This window comes from Thamnophis elegans, chromosome 16 (assembly GCF_009769535.1).
Source record: "Thamnophis elegans isolate rThaEle1 chromosome 16, rThaEle1.pri, whole genome shotgun sequence".
Lineage (NCBI taxonomy): Eukaryota > Metazoa > Chordata > Lepidosauria > Squamata > Colubridae > Thamnophis > Thamnophis elegans.
The window spans coordinates 16,578,330-16,596,143 of NC_045556.1; the positions used below are offsets into that span (position 1 = coordinate 16,578,330).

General features: G+C 43.3%; 2 protein-coding genes across 4 annotated transcripts in view; both read right to left on the reverse strand.

Moving 5' to 3' along the window:
- Positions 1 to 2,381, reverse strand: part of LRRK1 (leucine rich repeat kinase 1) — a 93,527-nt gene extending 91,146 nt beyond the window's left edge. For 2 of the 3 annotated variants that reach the window (XM_032232623.1, XM_032232624.1), the window contains exon 1: positions 2,075 to 2,381. The gene's annotated coding sequence lies outside the window, so the exon portion shown is untranslated. The remainder of the gene's footprint in view (positions 1 to 2,074) is intronic. The other variant, XM_032232628.1, reaches the window with a different exon arrangement.
- Positions 2,382 to 5,606: 3,225 nt separating this feature from the next.
- The window catches only part of ALDH1A3 (aldehyde dehydrogenase 1 family member A3), a 60,042-nt gene continuing 47,834 nt past the window's right edge, over positions 5,607 to 17,814 (reverse strand). The window contains exons 8-13 of the mRNA XM_032232419.1: positions 16,925 to 17,027; positions 14,732 to 14,916; positions 13,284 to 13,448; positions 12,349 to 12,506; positions 10,659 to 10,733; positions 5,607 to 6,805 (exon numbers count right to left, since the gene is read on the reverse strand). Of these exons, the coding sequence (XP_032088310.1) occupies positions 6,733 to 6,805; positions 10,659 to 10,733; positions 12,349 to 12,506; positions 13,284 to 13,448; positions 14,732 to 14,916; positions 16,925 to 17,027 (759 nt within the window). The 3' untranslated portion in view covers positions 5,607 to 6,732. The remainder of the gene's footprint in view (positions 6,806 to 10,658; positions 10,734 to 12,348; positions 12,507 to 13,283; positions 13,449 to 14,731; positions 14,917 to 16,924; positions 17,028 to 17,814) is intronic.

Sequence of the window (17,814 nt, forward strand, 5' to 3'; positions counted from 1 at the left end):
GGAGAACCAGCAATGCCACCTCTGGCTGGCCCCAAAGTGGGGAGGGAATGTGGATTTTGCAGTATTCTTCCCCTGGAGTGGGGAGGGAATGGAGATTTTGCAGTATCCTTCCCCTGGAGTGGGGAGGGAATGGAGATTTTGGAGTATCCTTCCCTGGAGTGGGAAGGGAATGGAGATTTTGCAGTATCCTTCCCCTGGAGTGGGGAGGAAATAGGGATTTTGCAGTATCCTTCCCTTGGAGTGGGGAGGAATGGAGATTTTGCACTATCCTTCCTCTGGAGTGGGGAGGGAATGGGGATTTTGCAGTATCCTTCCCCTGGAGTGGGGAGGGAATGGAGATTTTGCAGTATCCTTCCTCTGGAGTGGGGAGGGAATGTGGATTTTGCAGTATCCTTCCCCTGGAGTGGGGAGGGAATGGAGATTTTGCAGTATCCTTCCCCTGGAGTGGGGAGGGAATGGAGATTTTGCAGTATCCTTCCCCTGGAGTGGGGAGGAATGGAGATTTTGCAGTATCCTTCCCCTGGAGTGGGGAGGGAATGGAGATTTTGCAGTATCCTTCCCCTGGAGTGGGGAGGGAATGGGGATTTTGCAGTATCCTTCCTCTGGAGTGGGGAGGAAATGGGGATTTTGCAGTATCCTTCCCCTGGAGTGGGGAGGGAATGGAGATTTTGCAGTATCCTTCCCCTGGAGTGGGGAGGAATGGAGATTTTGCAGTATCCTTCCCCTGGAGTGGGGAGGGAATGGAGATTTTGCAGTATCCTTCCCCTGGAGTGGGGAGGGAATGGGGATTTTGCAGTATCCTTCCTCTGGAGTGGGGAGGAAATGGGGATTTTGCAGTATCCTTCCCCTGGAGTGGAATGGGAATGGAGATTTTGCAGTATCCTTCCCCTGGAGTGGGGAGGGAATGGAGATTTTGCAGTATCCTTCCCCTGGACTGGGGAGGGAATGGGGATTTTGCAGTATCCTTCCTCTGGAATGGGGAGGAAATGGGGATTTTGCAGTATCCTTCCTCCAGGAGTGGAATGGGAATGGAGATTTTGCAGTATCCTTCCCCTGGAGTGGGGAGGGAATGGAGATTTTCCAATATCCTTCCCCTGGAGTGGGGAGGGAATGGAGATTTTGCAGTATCCTTCCCCTGGAGTGGGGAGGGAATGGGGATTTTGCAGTATCCTTCCTCTGGAATGGGGAGGAAATGGGGATTTTGCAGTATCCTTCCCCTGGAGTGGGGAGGGAATGGGGATTTTGCAGTATCCTTCCTCTGGAGTGGGGAGGAAATGGGGATTTTGCAGTATCCTTCCCCTGGAGTGGAATGGGAATGGAGATTTTGCAGTATCCTTCCCCTGGAGTGGGGAGGGAATGGAGATTTTGCAGTATCCTTCCCCTGGAGTGGGGAGGGAATGGGGATTTTGCAGTATCCTTCCTCTGGAATGGGGAGGAAATGGGGATTTTGCAGTATCCTTCCTCCAGGAGTGGAATGGGAATGGAGATTTTGCAGTATCCTTCCCCTGGAGTGGGGAGGGAATGGAGATTTTCCAATATCCTTCCCCTGGAGAGGGGAGGGAATGGGGATTTTGCAGCTCTGTGCAGCTGCTGAATGGGTAGAGGAAGCGAAGCGGAGAGGAAGAGAAAGCGACGTCCCAACCCCCTAAAAGGAAGGCAGAGAGGGCTGAGCTGACTTCCCTTGTCTTGGGGTACTCAGCATCTTGAAACGAGGAAGATCCCCAATAAGAGCAAGCGACAGCAGCAGATCCAGAAAGCTGCAGGGAGTTCGTCTGGATCGGGGCTCACGCTAAGCCTGCCTTTGCCCCCAAAGCAGCGCATGTTGGACAGCACCCAGAAGCCGAGGCTGGCTGCAACTTTGGGCAACGGGCAAGTCAGCCTCGCCCAGCTGCACAGGATGCCAGCTGGAGTCTTGGGAATTTGGAGGGTCCCCACGCGCCCCGTTCAATTCCCCTGCCCTGCCTTCCTCTTGGTCTTCGGGACTGCGCTCGTTTTCCTCCAGCGGTCCCTAGAGAGATGCCTCCAACGAGCGCAATCCTTCGCGCCACGAGGCTTCCAGCCTGCGCACACTTACCGGGGCCTCGCTCCCCGCGCCCTCCATCTGGGCAAGACTCGCGGGGCACCTCGGCGTGCGCTTTCCACGTCTCGGGACTTGGAAAGAGGAAGAAAGCGGGGAGGGGGTGCGCAGAAAGGCCAACTGCCCGGGACGCCCACCGGTGGCGATGCCCGTCCTTGCCTGCGCCGCTGGGGGAAACGGAGCCAAGCCGGAGGAGGAGGAGGAGAGGAGGAGGAGGAAGCGTTCGGCTTGCCTGCTTGAGCAGCCCCGCCACTTCCTCGATTGCCCGGCCGGGGGTGGGGTCTTCCGGCTCGGCAAGGCGAGTCTGAGTGCCGCCTCCGGCTTCTAGGGCGGCGCAAGGCGAGGGCGGGCGGGCGCAGCTGTGGAAGTTCTGCAGAAGGCGAGCGCGGGCGGAGCAACCCAGCTGGATTGGGGAGAGGAGCCTGAGCGCGCGCGTCAGGCAGGTTTTCCACCAAGCGCCCTCCCCGTCCCATCCTTTTCTCCATCCCGTTCGCTGCCCCCCCCCCCCCCCGGCATCGCTTCCGACTTTCCTGCAAGGGGGTGGACTAGGCGACCTCTAAGGACCCTTCCAACTCCGTTCTTCTGTTATTTCTTAGCATCGGCCCCCTACCTGCCTTCGGGTTTCTTGGTTTTGCGAAGGAATCCTTCTTGCAACGTTCAACTTCTCCATCCCCCGAGTGCTTTTGTTTGTTTGTTTGTTTGTTTGTTTGTTTGTTTGTTTGTTTGTTTGCTCCTCTGCGCAGCTGGAGATCTTATAGAGAAAATAGGATTGCTGCATGATTACTCATAGGGTAAAAAAAAAAATCACTCCTCTAAAATTTAAGAAGCCTGCAAGAATTTGGCATGTGTCCAGTTTCCCCAACCAGGGGAGAATTCCTTTCCCTATTTCCCTGGCACAGCTACCATTCTACTAGGTCAAGCAGGTTTCATAAAGAATATATGATCAGACAGGAAAGCAGAGTGGGGGTGGGGAGAGTGAGAGGAGGAGAGAGGGTGAGAGGTGAGAGACAGAGAGAAAGTTAGATGATAGATAAATAGATTAGAGAGAGAGAGATGATAGATGACAGAAAGACAGGAAGATAGATGATAGATATAGATTAGAGAGAGAGATGACAGAGATAAAGATAGATGATAGATAGATAATTAGACAGATTAGAGAGCAAGATAGAGATGAGAGAGATGATAGATAAAATAGATTAATGAGAGATGAGAGAGAGAGAAATAAAGATAGATAGACGATAGATGATAGATAATAGATAGATAGATAGATAGATAGATAGATAGATAGATAGATGATAGATAGATGATAGATGATAGATAGATAGATAGATAGATAGATAGATAGATAGATAGATAGATAGATAGATAGATGTGTGTGTGTGTTAAACAAGTTAAAGAAGCACTAATGAAAGTTGTAAACAGCTTTTCAAAACTGGGATAGTATTACTACTCTGCAAGTAGAGCAATTTGTAAATATAATTTCCAGAAAATTTGCAGATCTCAAATCAGGACACTGTACAAAAAAAATAAATTTAATTCCTGGCAAGAGAAGCATAGCTATGTTGTGTCAATGTAAATCCATTAAAAACCTTTCAACGCGAATCAATCATGTTCTTATTTGCAATGCCTTGCTTGCCATCAAAGCAACAGAAGTGAGAATCCAGAGTGCTACAACTAAATGCAGGCGTCATTATGAGTGACGAGCAAATCAAATGCACCACTGCAGCTACTTCTTCCAGCATTAAGTCATTCACCACATTGCTGCTCTTGACAGCTAACAGATGCTGGCTGCTGTGGATGGTTGCCCCAGGAGAATGTAGCCTGGAGCTTTGGAAATGTCCTTGAGTGATCATCAACTTGGCAACTGCTTAACAATGTCAAGTTCTGATTCTTAAGACATACAAGGGATCATTGCCCCACACCTTTCTCCAAGCCACCTGGGAAAGCCAAGGGAAATCATCAGAACCATAAAAAAGTGGAAGTTAAGACTATTTTGGACATGTGATGCGATACTTGGAAAAATACGGCATATTTCACTTAATCTTTCAAGGAAAGTTTGAAGGCAAATGAAGAAGAACAGGCAGAAGAAGAATATCATGGCTTCAAAATCTAAGGGACTGGCTTGGACAAAACTCAATAGCACTTTTTCATGCGGCTGTTGATAAAAATAGGATGGCAAACATGATCACCAACGTCCGTTGACGGATATGGCCCAAGAAGAAGCCATCCCAATATATCTGGAAGTCCTTGAGTTGGATTAGACAAACCGAGGAGGAGGATGGTTCTACTACTAGTTAGGAGACCTAAGGCAAAACAAGGTATCTAGAGGCAATACGTCTTTGCAAACCAGATGCTGGATATTTGAAGGCAATCAATCTCCATGCACTGCTTTGAAAGAATTCAAATGCATCTCCCAAATCTATCACCGTGTCTCAATTATGCTCTAAATAAGCAACTGTTATGAGATCATAGTAGAGCACTGACCCACCCAAATTGGAAGGAGGGTGCTGGAGAAACAGCATGTAGAACTGGAGAAGAGCAACTCTGAAGAACATCATGGCTTCAAAATCTAAGGGCCTGGTTTGGACAAAACTCAATAGCGCTTATTCGTGCGGCTGTTGATAAAAATAGGATCGCCAACGTCCGATGATGGATATGGCACAAAAAGAGACTGCTTCACACCTTCTATGTTCATGCTGAAGCTCCTAGTCTCCATATCACTCATCTTTTTCAATTGAGAACAGAGCTGGAAGGGACCTTGGAGGTCTTCTAGTCCAACTCCTGGCTCAAACTGGAGATCCTATAGCAGTGATATTAACGTTTTTCTAAAGTTGTGCCAAAACTGTGTGCATGCATGTGATATCCCCCCACCTGTGCGAGCAACCGCCCACCTGCACATGCGCAAGCGACCCCTACACACTTGGGTTTTCACCCTCCCCAGGCTCTGGAGGCTTTACTGAAGTCTGGGGAGGTCAAAAACGGCCTCCCCTCCCCACCCACCCCCGGCCACCTGAACTTTTGGTTGGGCCGTTGGGCCTGTTTTTCGCCCTCTCTAGGCTCTGGAGGCTTTCCTGAAGCCTTCTATTCCTTTTTTCCCCCTTTTGTCTCCTTTCCTTTCTTCCCTTCCCTTCCTTCCTTCTCCCTTCGGCTTTTTCTTTCTTTCTTTCTCTTTCTTTCTTTCTTTCTTTTCTTTCTTTCAAGACTTTCTATTTTTTTCTTGTTCTGGTCCTGTCTGAGTTTAGTTTCTATTCTTTTCTTTATTATTGTTTAAATATTCTTTTTTTTTTTTAAAAAAAAAACTATTTTGCAGTATATGGAATCTCCACTCAGGTACGAGCAAGTCGGATTGTAAAAATTATATTTTATTAACTGTAGTGCTACTATTACAAGAGATAACTTTTAAAATAAGCAAATTATTTCCATGTACAATCAGCAATAAAAATACATTAGATTAATTGCATTCTAATTTATAAATATATAGATATATTTATATATTTATTTATATTTAAAACATTTAATGATACTTCATACCAAAAGACAGCACTAACATGCAATGAAATAATATAAAGACTCTACAAGGTTGTACTTTACAATAGTGCCTAAGATTTTAATTTCCAAAGTGAAAAAAAGAAAAGAAAAGAAAAATTCAGTGTGTACAAAACCATAATAAAATACGGTTACCGTCAATAATTACAAGACATTGAAAAAGCTTGAAATCACAACGAGGAGTATATTTATTTCAAAAAGAGTCTCTAGAAAAATAAACCAATGATTCCAGATTGCACTGTAGACAGTGATCATTAAATGCATACAAGAGAGGCAATTACTGTAGCTGTCTTATAATGCTTTTGTACAACATCCAGAAGGGAAAAAAAAACATATGTCTGTGCAAGTACTTGGGGAAAGTTAATGGACAAGAAACTCACAAGAGCATCTAGAATCCTTCCTCATTTGTATTACTATTTGCCAATAGTGAAATATTTGCCTGAAACCCCTCAAAACAGAGATGAATAGCTAAATTACAAAAAATGCAACCCTAATTCATGTGAACAAAGACTAAGAGACAAGGGGGGGGGAATTGCAAGGAGAAACTGCCTTCATCTAGCCTTCAACACTCTCGATGAAAGTATTTTCTGAGAAATTTGGAAAACAGTCCTAAGTGAAAAAATATAAAAAATGTTGAACGGCTTCAGGACTCCATTTGCAAATCCGTTCCCTAACCTCAGTATCTCTTTGGATGGACTGGAGTTTGGCTACCTGAAAATACTTTCACGATGGTCTTTCATTCTTCGTCTGATTCTTCCAGATGTTCTGGGCCTCAGTTCCCAGAGTTCCTAGCACAACCACCAAAGGACTAGGATCTATGGGAAATCAAGTCCTAACTCCTCTGGAAGATCACCAGACTGCTGGAAAGATCTTGCAGCTGATTGAACCAAATCTGTTTTGAAAAAAAACCCAGTTAATTAATTTTGAATGCGAAGGAGCAGATCAACAAAACCATCTTGGTGGGGTGGGGGGAGATCGTTTGGTTTCCTTTCTTTAAAGGAAGGGAAATTTCCAATTTCCCCCTTTTCAATTCTGGCAGGTGCCCCTCCATCCGTGTTATGTGTCAACATTCAGAGTGTCAGAACTTTTAGCCTCCGTGCATCCATAGCTCAACAGGTCTTCTGGGACAGTTTAATGGTGACCGTCTTCACTTCGGTGTATTCTGAGAGAGCATATTCTCCTCTGTAGATGAACAAAAAAATTGAGTTTTAAGATACAAGAACTTCAAGCATGCCAAAAAGTCACTCTATATTTTCTCCCCACAACCGTAATTTACTAAAGATAAGGGTTCAAGGGTTCCAACGAAAGAAGACTCCATGGCTTGAAGTTCCTCAAAGTTCCATTTTATTACAGGTGTCATATTGGAACATCTGGGGAAACCCAAATCTGAAAGTTTCCATCTTTTCCCCACCCGAGTGAAAGCTCAAGTCCCTGCCCAACACCCACATTTATTTATTTGTTTCTTTGTCAGCAAGAACAAGGAAATGCATGAAAACACATGAAAAAAATGACGCAAATAAATGGATATAAATAAACCAAACATAGCCATAAGCACATAAAAAGAGTACATATAAATGGGACAGTAGGACAGGGATGGTAGGCACGCTGGTGCGCTTATGCATGCTCCCTTAGGGACCTTTAAGAAATGCATAAGGTAAAAGGTACGGGGCGGGGTGGGAGGTGTTACAGGAAGTAACAACAGGATTAGGTAGCGTGTTCCACGCATTTACTACTCTATTGCTGAAATCATTTTTTCTGCAATCACATATCCATTACATGGTCCAATCAGGCACCGTCCCAACTAGAGATGCCTCCCAGTCATGCCACTCTATGTGCAGAGCAAGATGTCCTTGACTCTCTGAGAAAGGAATGTTATTTTGAAATATCTATCTATCTATCTATCTATCTATCTATCTATCTATCTATCTATCTATCTATCTATCTATCATCCATCTATCTATCATCCATCTATCTATCTATCTATCTATCATCTATCTATCTATCTATCTATCTATCTATCTATCTATCTATCTATCTATCTTTCTATCTATCTATCATCTATTTATCTATCTATCTATCTATCTATCTATCTATCTATCTATCTATATCCCATACTCCATATAATCGCCCCTCCCATTTTCCCACAGCAATAAATGTAGCAGGCCGGAAGGCCCAATGCAAAAGATGGCTTCCAGGCCTAACAATAAGCTTAAAATGCCACCCATGATTATAAGATGGTAACCTTTCCAGAAATGGCATGAAAAAGCAGATGGGTTTTGGATGACAATCCTTCAGAACCAAAGAGGAAAATAAACTGTCTTGGTGTCATACTTCAACTCCTTTTGTTTTCAGAGCACCTGAGGGTCAAATAATGGTGGCGTTCCTCAAAATCTATCTATATATCTGACTTTTTGTCCCATAACAAAAACAAAATGGAGTCACAAAGGTCTATTCTCTGACATTGAGATGCATATACATAAGTTACATGTAGGCTTACACACTAATGCACACTTTCAGCAGCATTCCCTGGAAGACTCCTTTGGGCCAAGAGCAATTTTTGAACATTTGAATGATATTTAAGTTTGTAGGACGTAGGAAATCATTCTTCAAAAAACTTGGGTTGTGCATCGGGCTCCAAATATGATTATCTTTAAAATTCACACATGCCTTGGAGTCCACCTGTGTGAACATGGGCCTCTCTAAATTAACTTCTTTCTCCTTGGTTTTCTCCTGATGTTCCCCAGATGTGGGGTTGTCAACTCCCAGAATTCTTGGCAATGGTTATGGCTCACAAGGAAATTCAACAATCCCAATTCACAGATCTGAAAAGGTCCAATTAGGGCAATTGCTTTAACAACCTTTTTCTCTTAAGTATTACTGGTACCTTATATGGTGACAAGGAAGAGCTTTTTCTGTTTATTAGTTATTTGGAGAACATGTATTACGGTGAATAATATGGTAATATGTTTATTTCCTGCCTTTATTACTGTAAATAATATTTTGTGTGTGTGTGTAAGAGAGGGAAGGAAAGAGGGAGGGGGAGAGAGAGAGAGAGAGAGAGAGAGAGAGAGAGAGAGGAGAGAGAGAGAGAGAGAGAGAGAGAGAGAGAGAGAGAGAGAGAGAGAGAGAGAGAGAGAGAATATGAATTTCACGAGAAGAGCACTCCACTCGTCTGCTCGCAATAGAATCCCTTATGCCACCAGGCTCCAAATTTTGGCCTTGGGCAACCTGGAACTACGAGGCCTACGGTCTGACCTAAGCATAGTACACAAAATTGTCTGCTACAACATCCTACTTGTCAAAGACTACTTCAGCTTCAACCACAATAATACACAGGCAAACAATAGGTACAAACTCAAAGTAAACTGCTCCAAACTCGCTTGCAGAAAATACGACTTCAGCAACAGAGTGGTCAACGCCTGGAATGCTCTACCTGACTCCATTGTTACATCCTCAAATCCCCACAGCTTCAACCTTAAACTGTCTACTGTGGGCCTCACCCCATTCCTCAGAGGTCCCTAAAGTGGGTGTGCAAAAGAGCACCAGCGGGCCTTCTGTCCCTGTCCTACTGTCCCCATTTATTTGTACTCATTTCCTTCCCTCATGCCCATGTTTATACTTATACCTGTTATCTTGTACGTGTTTGACAAACTAAATAAAATAAAATAAATAAAAATAACATTTCAGGCAGTCAGCAGCAAGTTATGGTCTCCTTTAGGATCCATTCTATCCTCCATTCTCTGTTTGTCTTCCTGTCTATCTGTCGTCTGTCTCCATCCACTCATTCACCTACTTACCCAGCCAGCTGTATACCCACCCACACTTCAAATCAGTCTTGGACTTTTGTTGAAGCCCATCTCCTGTCTAGAGAACCCCTTTAGTTTTCTTGGCAAATTTGAGAAGTGGCTTGCCATTGTCTCTTTCCTAGGGCTGAGAAAAAAGGACTGGCTCAAGGTCCCCCAGTTGATTTCATGGTCCAGTTCCTAGCCAGGTGCCTTAACCAAACTGGCTTTCAAACAGTATCTTTAGGAACTTATCATTTTTCTGTATATTACTTTGGTGAAATGAAGGACGGGATGCAAATAAAAATACCACCCTAAGGATCAAAGGCTTAGGACCTAAGTACAGGTTAATGAGAAATAATTTGCTTTTTGGGGGAAGATCGGCATATGAACAGCTCATCCAAATTGCAAGGTCCAGAGCAGAGGTGGGTTCCTACCAGTTCGCACCTATTCGGTAGAACCTGTTCGTCAAATCTACCGAACCGGTTAGAAGAGGTTCCACCAGTGGACCCGGAAAGCAGGCCACACCTACAGAAGAGGTTCCAAAATTTTTTGAAACCCACCACTGGTCCTTGGATATGATTATTCTACACTATCATGCTCATATTTATAAAACTCAGTGGCTCTGTGAAAGGTAAGGATGACTACTGCGTTTGTGGTGCAATCAGAACATTGCGTGTGTTGAAGTTGTTTTAACACAAACCAAAGATGCCTTTTAAAAAACAAGTTTACATCATATTCTTATGCGTGCCAGTGCTGTGTGTGAGGTAATTTAAGGTGGTTCTGACAAGTGTCGTCGGCATCTTCATATCTGGTCACATGGGCGGCAAGCCACTCCCATCCGGTCACATGGGCGGCAAGCCACTCCCACAAAGGAGGCCACACCCACAGAGTAGGTTCGAACAATTTTTGAAACCCACCACTGGGGCACAGGAGGCATTGCCCTGTCAGCTCCAGCAAGCATGCGTGCGCTGGCCAGCTGATTTCAGCCTTCAGTTTGGGCCGTTTTCAGGGAAGCCTCTGGAGGGTGAAAAACAACCCAACGTGCAAAACTGAAGTTCGAGAATGGACTCTCCGGTTTGCCTTGAGAGGAAGAAAAAAACCCCTACGGGCAACCCAGAAGTTGGAAAACAGGCCATTTCCAGCCTCCAGAGGGCCTGCGGGGTGGGAGAGAGGCCGTTTTCACCCTCCCCAGGCAAAGCCTCCTGCCACTCTCCAGCTTAATTTTCTTCAAAAACAAAAGCCAGACTTACAATTCTCTGCCGTTTCCTGACATTTTAAAACCACCGAAGGGAGCTTGTGCAAAGAAGGAGTTGTAGCAATTGATCCTGTGGAAAACAAAGAGATGAATAATACAGCTTTACTGCTTGGAAAGAGCTTACACTCTAAGCCAAGCCTTGGTGTGCTTAACTATGTTTTCCTGAAGGAATCACATCTGGAAACGTACTTTCGACACAGCCAAACACGCTACAGCATGACTTAGCGTGTTGCGTTAACCCAGAGGTGGATTGCAAATCCTGGGGCTACCAGTTTGCTTGTGCTTGTGCGGGGATGCTTCTGCGCATGCGGGCAGGTGGGTGGGCGGAGCCTCCCACCGCCACCACTACTGGTTTGCCCGATCCGTGCCGAACCAGGAGCAACCCACCTCTGCTTTAACCCTACATCCCTATTCCTTAATAAGTATTAACTAATATAAATTCATTTCATATATTAACTAGGCAAAACAGCTTAATAATAGCAGTAGTACTTTACTGTCATTTCACCTTGTACAGCAAAATTAAATGCCATCTTCAATGTACATTATGCATAAAAATTAAAACACAAAAACACATCCTGCACATTCTATACAATGGAATTGAAAACCCTTGCTATTGCAGTAATACAATAGATTATTGTATACAGTAGAATTTAATATAGTTACTGCCCTGGGATAGAAGCTGTTTTTCAGCCTATTTGTCCTTGTTCTTATTATCCTGTACCGTCTGCCAGATGGTAATAGTTCAAAAAAAAAAAAGGCTGCCCAGGATGAGATGGATCTTTAAGGATGTTTTGAACTTTCTTAAGGCAGCGGGAGGTATAAAGCTCTTCCAAAGAGGGGAGAGGGCAACCCATGATCCTCTGGGCAATGACGTTGAGCCTCTGTCCTATCTGCCACTGTGCAATGGACAAACCATACACAGGTGCAGTAAGTTAAAATACTCTCTATGGTGCAGCAGTAGAAGATCACCAGCAGTTTTCTATTTGGTTGTTGTTTCTAGAGAAGTCTCAGATAGAATAATCTCTGCTGGGCCCTTTTGACCAGTGCTGCAATGTGAGTGCACCAGGTCAGGTCCTCTTTTATGATAAGACCCAGAAACTTAAAACTGTACTCTAAGGTCGGAATAAGGAGGAGGGGACAGGGACATAATTTTGTCTACGATGCCTGCAAACCAGAGGTAGTATTCAGCCAGTTCTGGCCGGTTTTGGCAAATCAGTAGTGGAAATTTTGAGCAGTTCGGAGAACCGGCAAATACCACCTCTGGCTGGCCCCGCCCCTATCTATTCACTGCCTCCCGAGTCCAGATGATTGGCTGGGTCTTCTTCTGTTGCCCTGCAGAGGAGAACAGAACTGGAAAGCAGGTTAGTGGGTTGGGGAGACAATGGAGATTTTGCAGTATCCTTCCCCTGGAGTGTGGTGGAAATGGAGATTTTACAGTACCCTTGCCCTGGAGTAGGGAAGGAATGGGGATTTTACAGTATCCTTCCCCTGGAGTCAGGAGGGAATGGGGATTTTACAGTGTCCTTCACCTGCCACGCCCACCAAGCCACACCCACCAAACTACACCATGCCCACAGAACCAGTAGTGAAAAAAATTGAATCCTACCACTGCTGAAATCAGAAGATTGAGCTGCAATTACTTAATGAAGTGACTTTCTGCAGAAAAGAAAAGAAATGCCCCTCACCAGACAGTGCCAGATTGTAGTGCTGAAGCTAATGTCAAAGCTCTATCCAAGTTCTTCGTAAACACCGCTGCTGTGAGTCCATATTCTGTATTATTGGCTCTCTGTATGACTTCTTGTAGGCTTTTAAACTTTGTGATGGGCTGCACAGGTCCAAAAATCTATTGATATCAAAATCACGGCCATCAGAAGATGTTACCTAAAGGATCTGCCTTTTATACCAGGATATTCCGGAATCACATCACGTAGCATTCCCCTGTTTAACATTTTTATTGAGTTATAAGATAAAATAAATGCAAAATACAAAAGTAAATAGGAAAATGGTGGGGAGGAAGAAGGGGAAGAGAGGTGAAGGAGGATAAGAGAAAAAGAAACATTGACTCCCGACTCTCTCTGTTGCAGTAAAGTAAGGCATTAACATCAAATCACAACTTTTTGATTTTTCATAATACGAACAAGCCATTTATATGAGGAGCTATCAATCTAATCAATAAAACCCCAAATCAAAGTTTTATTCTTTTCCACTTCAACCACTAAGTTCAGAAGTGGTTTCTATGCAGACACAAAAGTACTTATATTCCTTTCTCTAACCAGAATGGTCAGTTTTGCCATTTCAGTCAACTCCATTAACTTCTGCAACTATTGGTCCAAACGTTGTGTGGAATTCCCATCTGGTGTCCTTCGGTTGTGTTGTCACAACAGGACAAAATTCTGTGAACCAAAGTCCCAAAACATTTTGGAGAGCACCGGCGAGAAACACCTAATGTTTTACTTTGATCCACGCGCCTGTTTATTTTTTTTTATAAAGGGTGAATGGCCACGATTATGAACAAAAATGGGTTCTTTTTTAACCACCCCAAATATACATCAACCATTGTCCTTGCCACTGTGTGTGAATTGGGAGGTTACATAAATGTGTTGAATAGATAAATAAATACCTCCTCTTTGGCAATTCGCATATTGTCTGTGACTTCTGAAAAAATGGTGGGTTTGATGAACAGACCACAATCGCCCATCGCTAAACCGCCACATTCCAACTTGGCACCTTCTTTCTTCCCGCTTTCGATCAGGTCCAAGATCTTGTCAAACTGCTGCTGATCGATCTATGAAAATAAAGATACAATTTCTTTACCGCTCTTACGAGAACTAGAAATGGATGGTAATAGTGTAACATCCAGATCAACATGGGGCTTATTTCTCATCCAGGCTTTAAGAGAGTCTTCCTCATGGAAAACATAACACACCTAACATTTAATAATTATTTTTAAACAGCGGGGACAGAGAATTAAATGATACAGAACATTTCTGTCCCCAGCAATCAAAAATTCATAGGGTTATCAGTGCATATAACATAGATGTTTGTGCGGGTAAGATTATCACTCCTGCAGTCAAGCAAAACCAAGCATTTAATAGTGAGTGCCATACCATGTGCACGAATCATACAGGTGGCAAGAAAATAGGGGCAGTCAGGCATAACACTGGTTATGTAGACAGTAAACACAGGGTCAATCAAAATGGACTCAAATGTCTATACACCAATGCACAGAGTATGAGGAATAAACAGGGTGACTTAGAAATTCAAGTAAATGAGGGCAGATATGATATTTTTGCCATTACAGAAACTTGGTGGGATGAAACCTACAAATGGAACATACAAAGAAGAGGGAGTCAAACTATTCTCCAAAGCACCTGAGTGTAGAACAAGAAGCAATGGGTGGAAACTAATCAAGGAGAGAAACAACTTAGAACTAAGGAGAAATTTCCTGACAGTTAGAATAATTAATCAGTGGAACAGAAGTTGCCTCCAGAAGTTGTGAATACCCCAACACTGGAAGTCTTTAAGAAGATGTTTAAGAATGAGCCAAGGTGGCGCAGTGGTTAAATGCAGCACTGCAGGCTACTGCTAGATCAGCAGGTCAGCGGTTCAAATCTCACCGGCTCAGGGTTGACTCAGCCTTCCATCCTTCCGAGGTGGGTAAAATGAGGACCCAGATTGTTGGGGGCAATATGCTGACTCTCTGTAAACCGCTTAGAGAGGCCTGAAAGACCTATGAAGCGGTATATAAGTCTACTGCTATTGCTATGTTGGATAGCCATTTGTCTGAAATGGTATAGGGTTTCCTGCCTAAGCACAGGGTTGGACTAGAAGACCTCCAAGGTCCCTTCCAACTCTGCTATTGTATTGTATTGTATTATTGTATTATTGTATTTAAGAGAGCCTTTTTGGTCTAATGGTTAAGGCACCGGGTTAGAAATTGGGAGACTGTGAGTTCTAGCTCCACTTTAGCCATGAAAGCCAGCAGGTTAACTTTGGGGCCAATCACCAGGAGACGGTGAGTTCTAGTTCCAACTTAGCCATGACAGTTCTTCCAACGTAATATAATACCTGTGGTCCCTGCTCTGTTTGGAAATCAAACGGGTCTCCCACGAGTCGCTTCTTTGCATATTCCACGCTGCGTTTGACAAATTCTGGGTATATCTGCTCTTCCACAAAAACACGTGAAGCCGCTGTGCAGCATTGACCTTGGTTGAAGAAGACACCCTGGTGGGCGCAATCCACAGCTAAGTCCACTGGAAAGATGTCCGAGAGAAAGGAGTTAAAAATATTAGCACAGGCAGCTGCAATATCCCGAAACTGCTTGATAGAGGTAACTTTTCCCCCTTTGTAGCATTTGAATTGGTGTCTTTACATACACAATTTGGATTTGCAAGTATGGGGTCTATTTTACCCATGGTTAAATAATAACAATGGAAGTTAGAAATAGGGAAACAAAGAAATGTTAAAAGAGATAAGTAAATAGTAGGACTATGTTGAATATTGTGATGCTAATATTGTAGAATCAATATGTGGAATATTGTTATGTTAAAGATTGCAGAATCAATATTAATTTAACAAAGGATGTTGTAATTTTTTATTATTGTTTAACATAGATATTTATACCCAGACAACACACAGTTGAACCAAAGATGGAATATTAAAAAAAAATTGTAAAAAATTATTTTAAAAAAATAGATTTGCACAGCTTTGAAGAAAGAGTAGGCATTTTTCCCATGGGAGACCCAGTTTGATTTAGGGGTTGAGGCTACATTAGAAACCAGGAGATTTGGAGTTCTAGTTCTGCCTTAAGTACAAAGCCAGCTGGATAATTTTGGGCCAGCCTCTCTTTATCGGCCCCAGGAAGATGGTAATGGCAAGCCACTTCTGGAAATGTTGCCTAGAAAATTGCAGGAACATGTCCAAGTTTAGAGAAGCATTTTGATGAAGTGTGGGAGTTCCTAACCCCCGTCTTAGGGACTGGCGCCAGGTTGTGGTAAGCTAGAAACCGGACCACGCAAACAAACAAAGCCTCATCTGTGGGATGCAGGCAGCACATGAAACCACACCCTCTCCAGTCCATGGAAACCCCTTTCTCCACGGAACCAGTCCCTGGTGCCCCAGAGGTTGGGGACTACTGGTGTAGTGGTTAAGATACCAGATTAGAATCAGAAAACACTTGAGTTCTAGTCCCATCTTGGGCATAGAACTAGCTGATAACTTTGGATCAGTCATTCTCTCTTAGCAATCACAACTACTTCTGAAACTTTGCCAAGAAAAATTCAGAAAAAGGTGGTTTTCCAACCATACTTCACTTTGTAACAATGAAAGCATGCAAAATTTGGGGACTGCCTATGTAAACGTGAACAGAACCAACATCTTCTGCATCCTTAAAATGAACTTCTAAGGCAGCATAGCCCCATCCTATACTCACTGCGAAAGAGTATCATAGCCCGTTTGGTCTAGTGGTTAAGGCACCAGGCTAGAAAATGGGAGACAGTGAGTTCTAGTCCCACCGTCAACATAAAAACTGGTTGTGTAACTTTGGACCAGTCACCTTCTTTCAGGCAAACCCACCTCACAGGGTGGTTGTGGTGGGGACAATAGGAGGAGGAAGGTATGTTGGTTATGTTTAATGCCTTGAGTTATTTGTAAAAATAATAAAGGTAAGAGATAGATGGATGGATAGATTAGATAGATAGATTAGATAGATTAGATAGATAGATAGATAGATAGATAGATAGATAGATAGATAGATAGATAGATAAGATAGACAGACAGACAGACAGACAGACAGACAGACCGACAAGGTGGGTATGTATGTATGTATGTAGATAGATAGAAGAGAGAGATAGATAGAGAGATGCGGTCGGTAGGTAGATAGATGAGATAGACAGACAGATAAAATAGATCAGACAGACAGATAGATAGATGAGATAGGTAGGTAGATAGACACACTGATGAGATAGGTAGGTAGGTAGGTAGGTAGGTAGGTAGGTAGGTAGAGAGATAGATGAGATAGAGAGATAGATGAGATAGAGAGATAAATAGATGATGGATGGATAGATAGACAGATAGACAGACAGACTACCCTAAAGTCTGAATAATCATGGGGTTTTTTTTCTCTCCCTTTTTCACCTGTCCACACTATTAACTCCTCCCCACCCCAACAATACAGCTTCACAGCTTCTGCATGCTATTTTGAAAGAGCAGGAGAAACATAGGCTAGTGGTAACAGAAATTTCCCAATTGGATCTCACTCACAGTCAGCATCTGCGCAGACAATGCAAGGATTTTTCCCGCCCAGCTCCAGAGTCACTCTTTTGAGATTGCTTTTCGAAGCGGCTTCTTTGATCAGCTTTCCAACCTGCACAAAAAAAGGGGGGGGGACATCTTAGCCTCTGCCCCACAAAAATGAGAAAACCTTGTTCTGAATATTTTATTCAGTCAGAGAAACCGCTATTTAGGAATTTGCTAAGATTGTTTTCCAAGAACAGCTGACATCCCCCAAATATTGATATTTATGTCTGACAAAGGCTATGTTCATTTCCTAATATTAGGCAGAATCGACCTGAAAACTATTCAGAGTTTTTGAAGTTCTTGAAGAGAAGGATTTGGGGATGGGGGTAGATGTAGTCTTCCAGTACTTGAGGGAGTGTCAAGGAGAATAAGGGATTGACTTATTTTCCAAAGAGGGAGGACAAGAAATAATGGGTGGAAGATTGTTAAAGAGAGATCCAACCTGGAAATAAGGAGAAATTTTCTGATGGAGAACAATTAATCAGTGGAATAGCTGGCCTCCAGGAGTTGTGGGTGCTCCATCACTGGAGGCTTTCAAGAAGAGACTGGACAACCATTTGATAAGGATGGTATTGTACCATGGTATTGGTATTCTTTTAAAAATTCCTTTAATATAAATGTTATTTACAAGAAAAAAAAGAAATGGAAGGAAGGAAGGAAAGAAAGAAAGGAAAGAGAGAGAAAGAGAAAGAAAGAAAGAAAGAAAGGGATTTTTTGCATCCTAGCCTAACATGGCTCTCTCTCTTATAATTTATAAACCATTAAAACTGCATTATAATTCAGTCGTTCATTTTATACATTCTGTTAAGACATATGGAACGAAAAACATTCCTGAAGATAAAACACATTGTGTT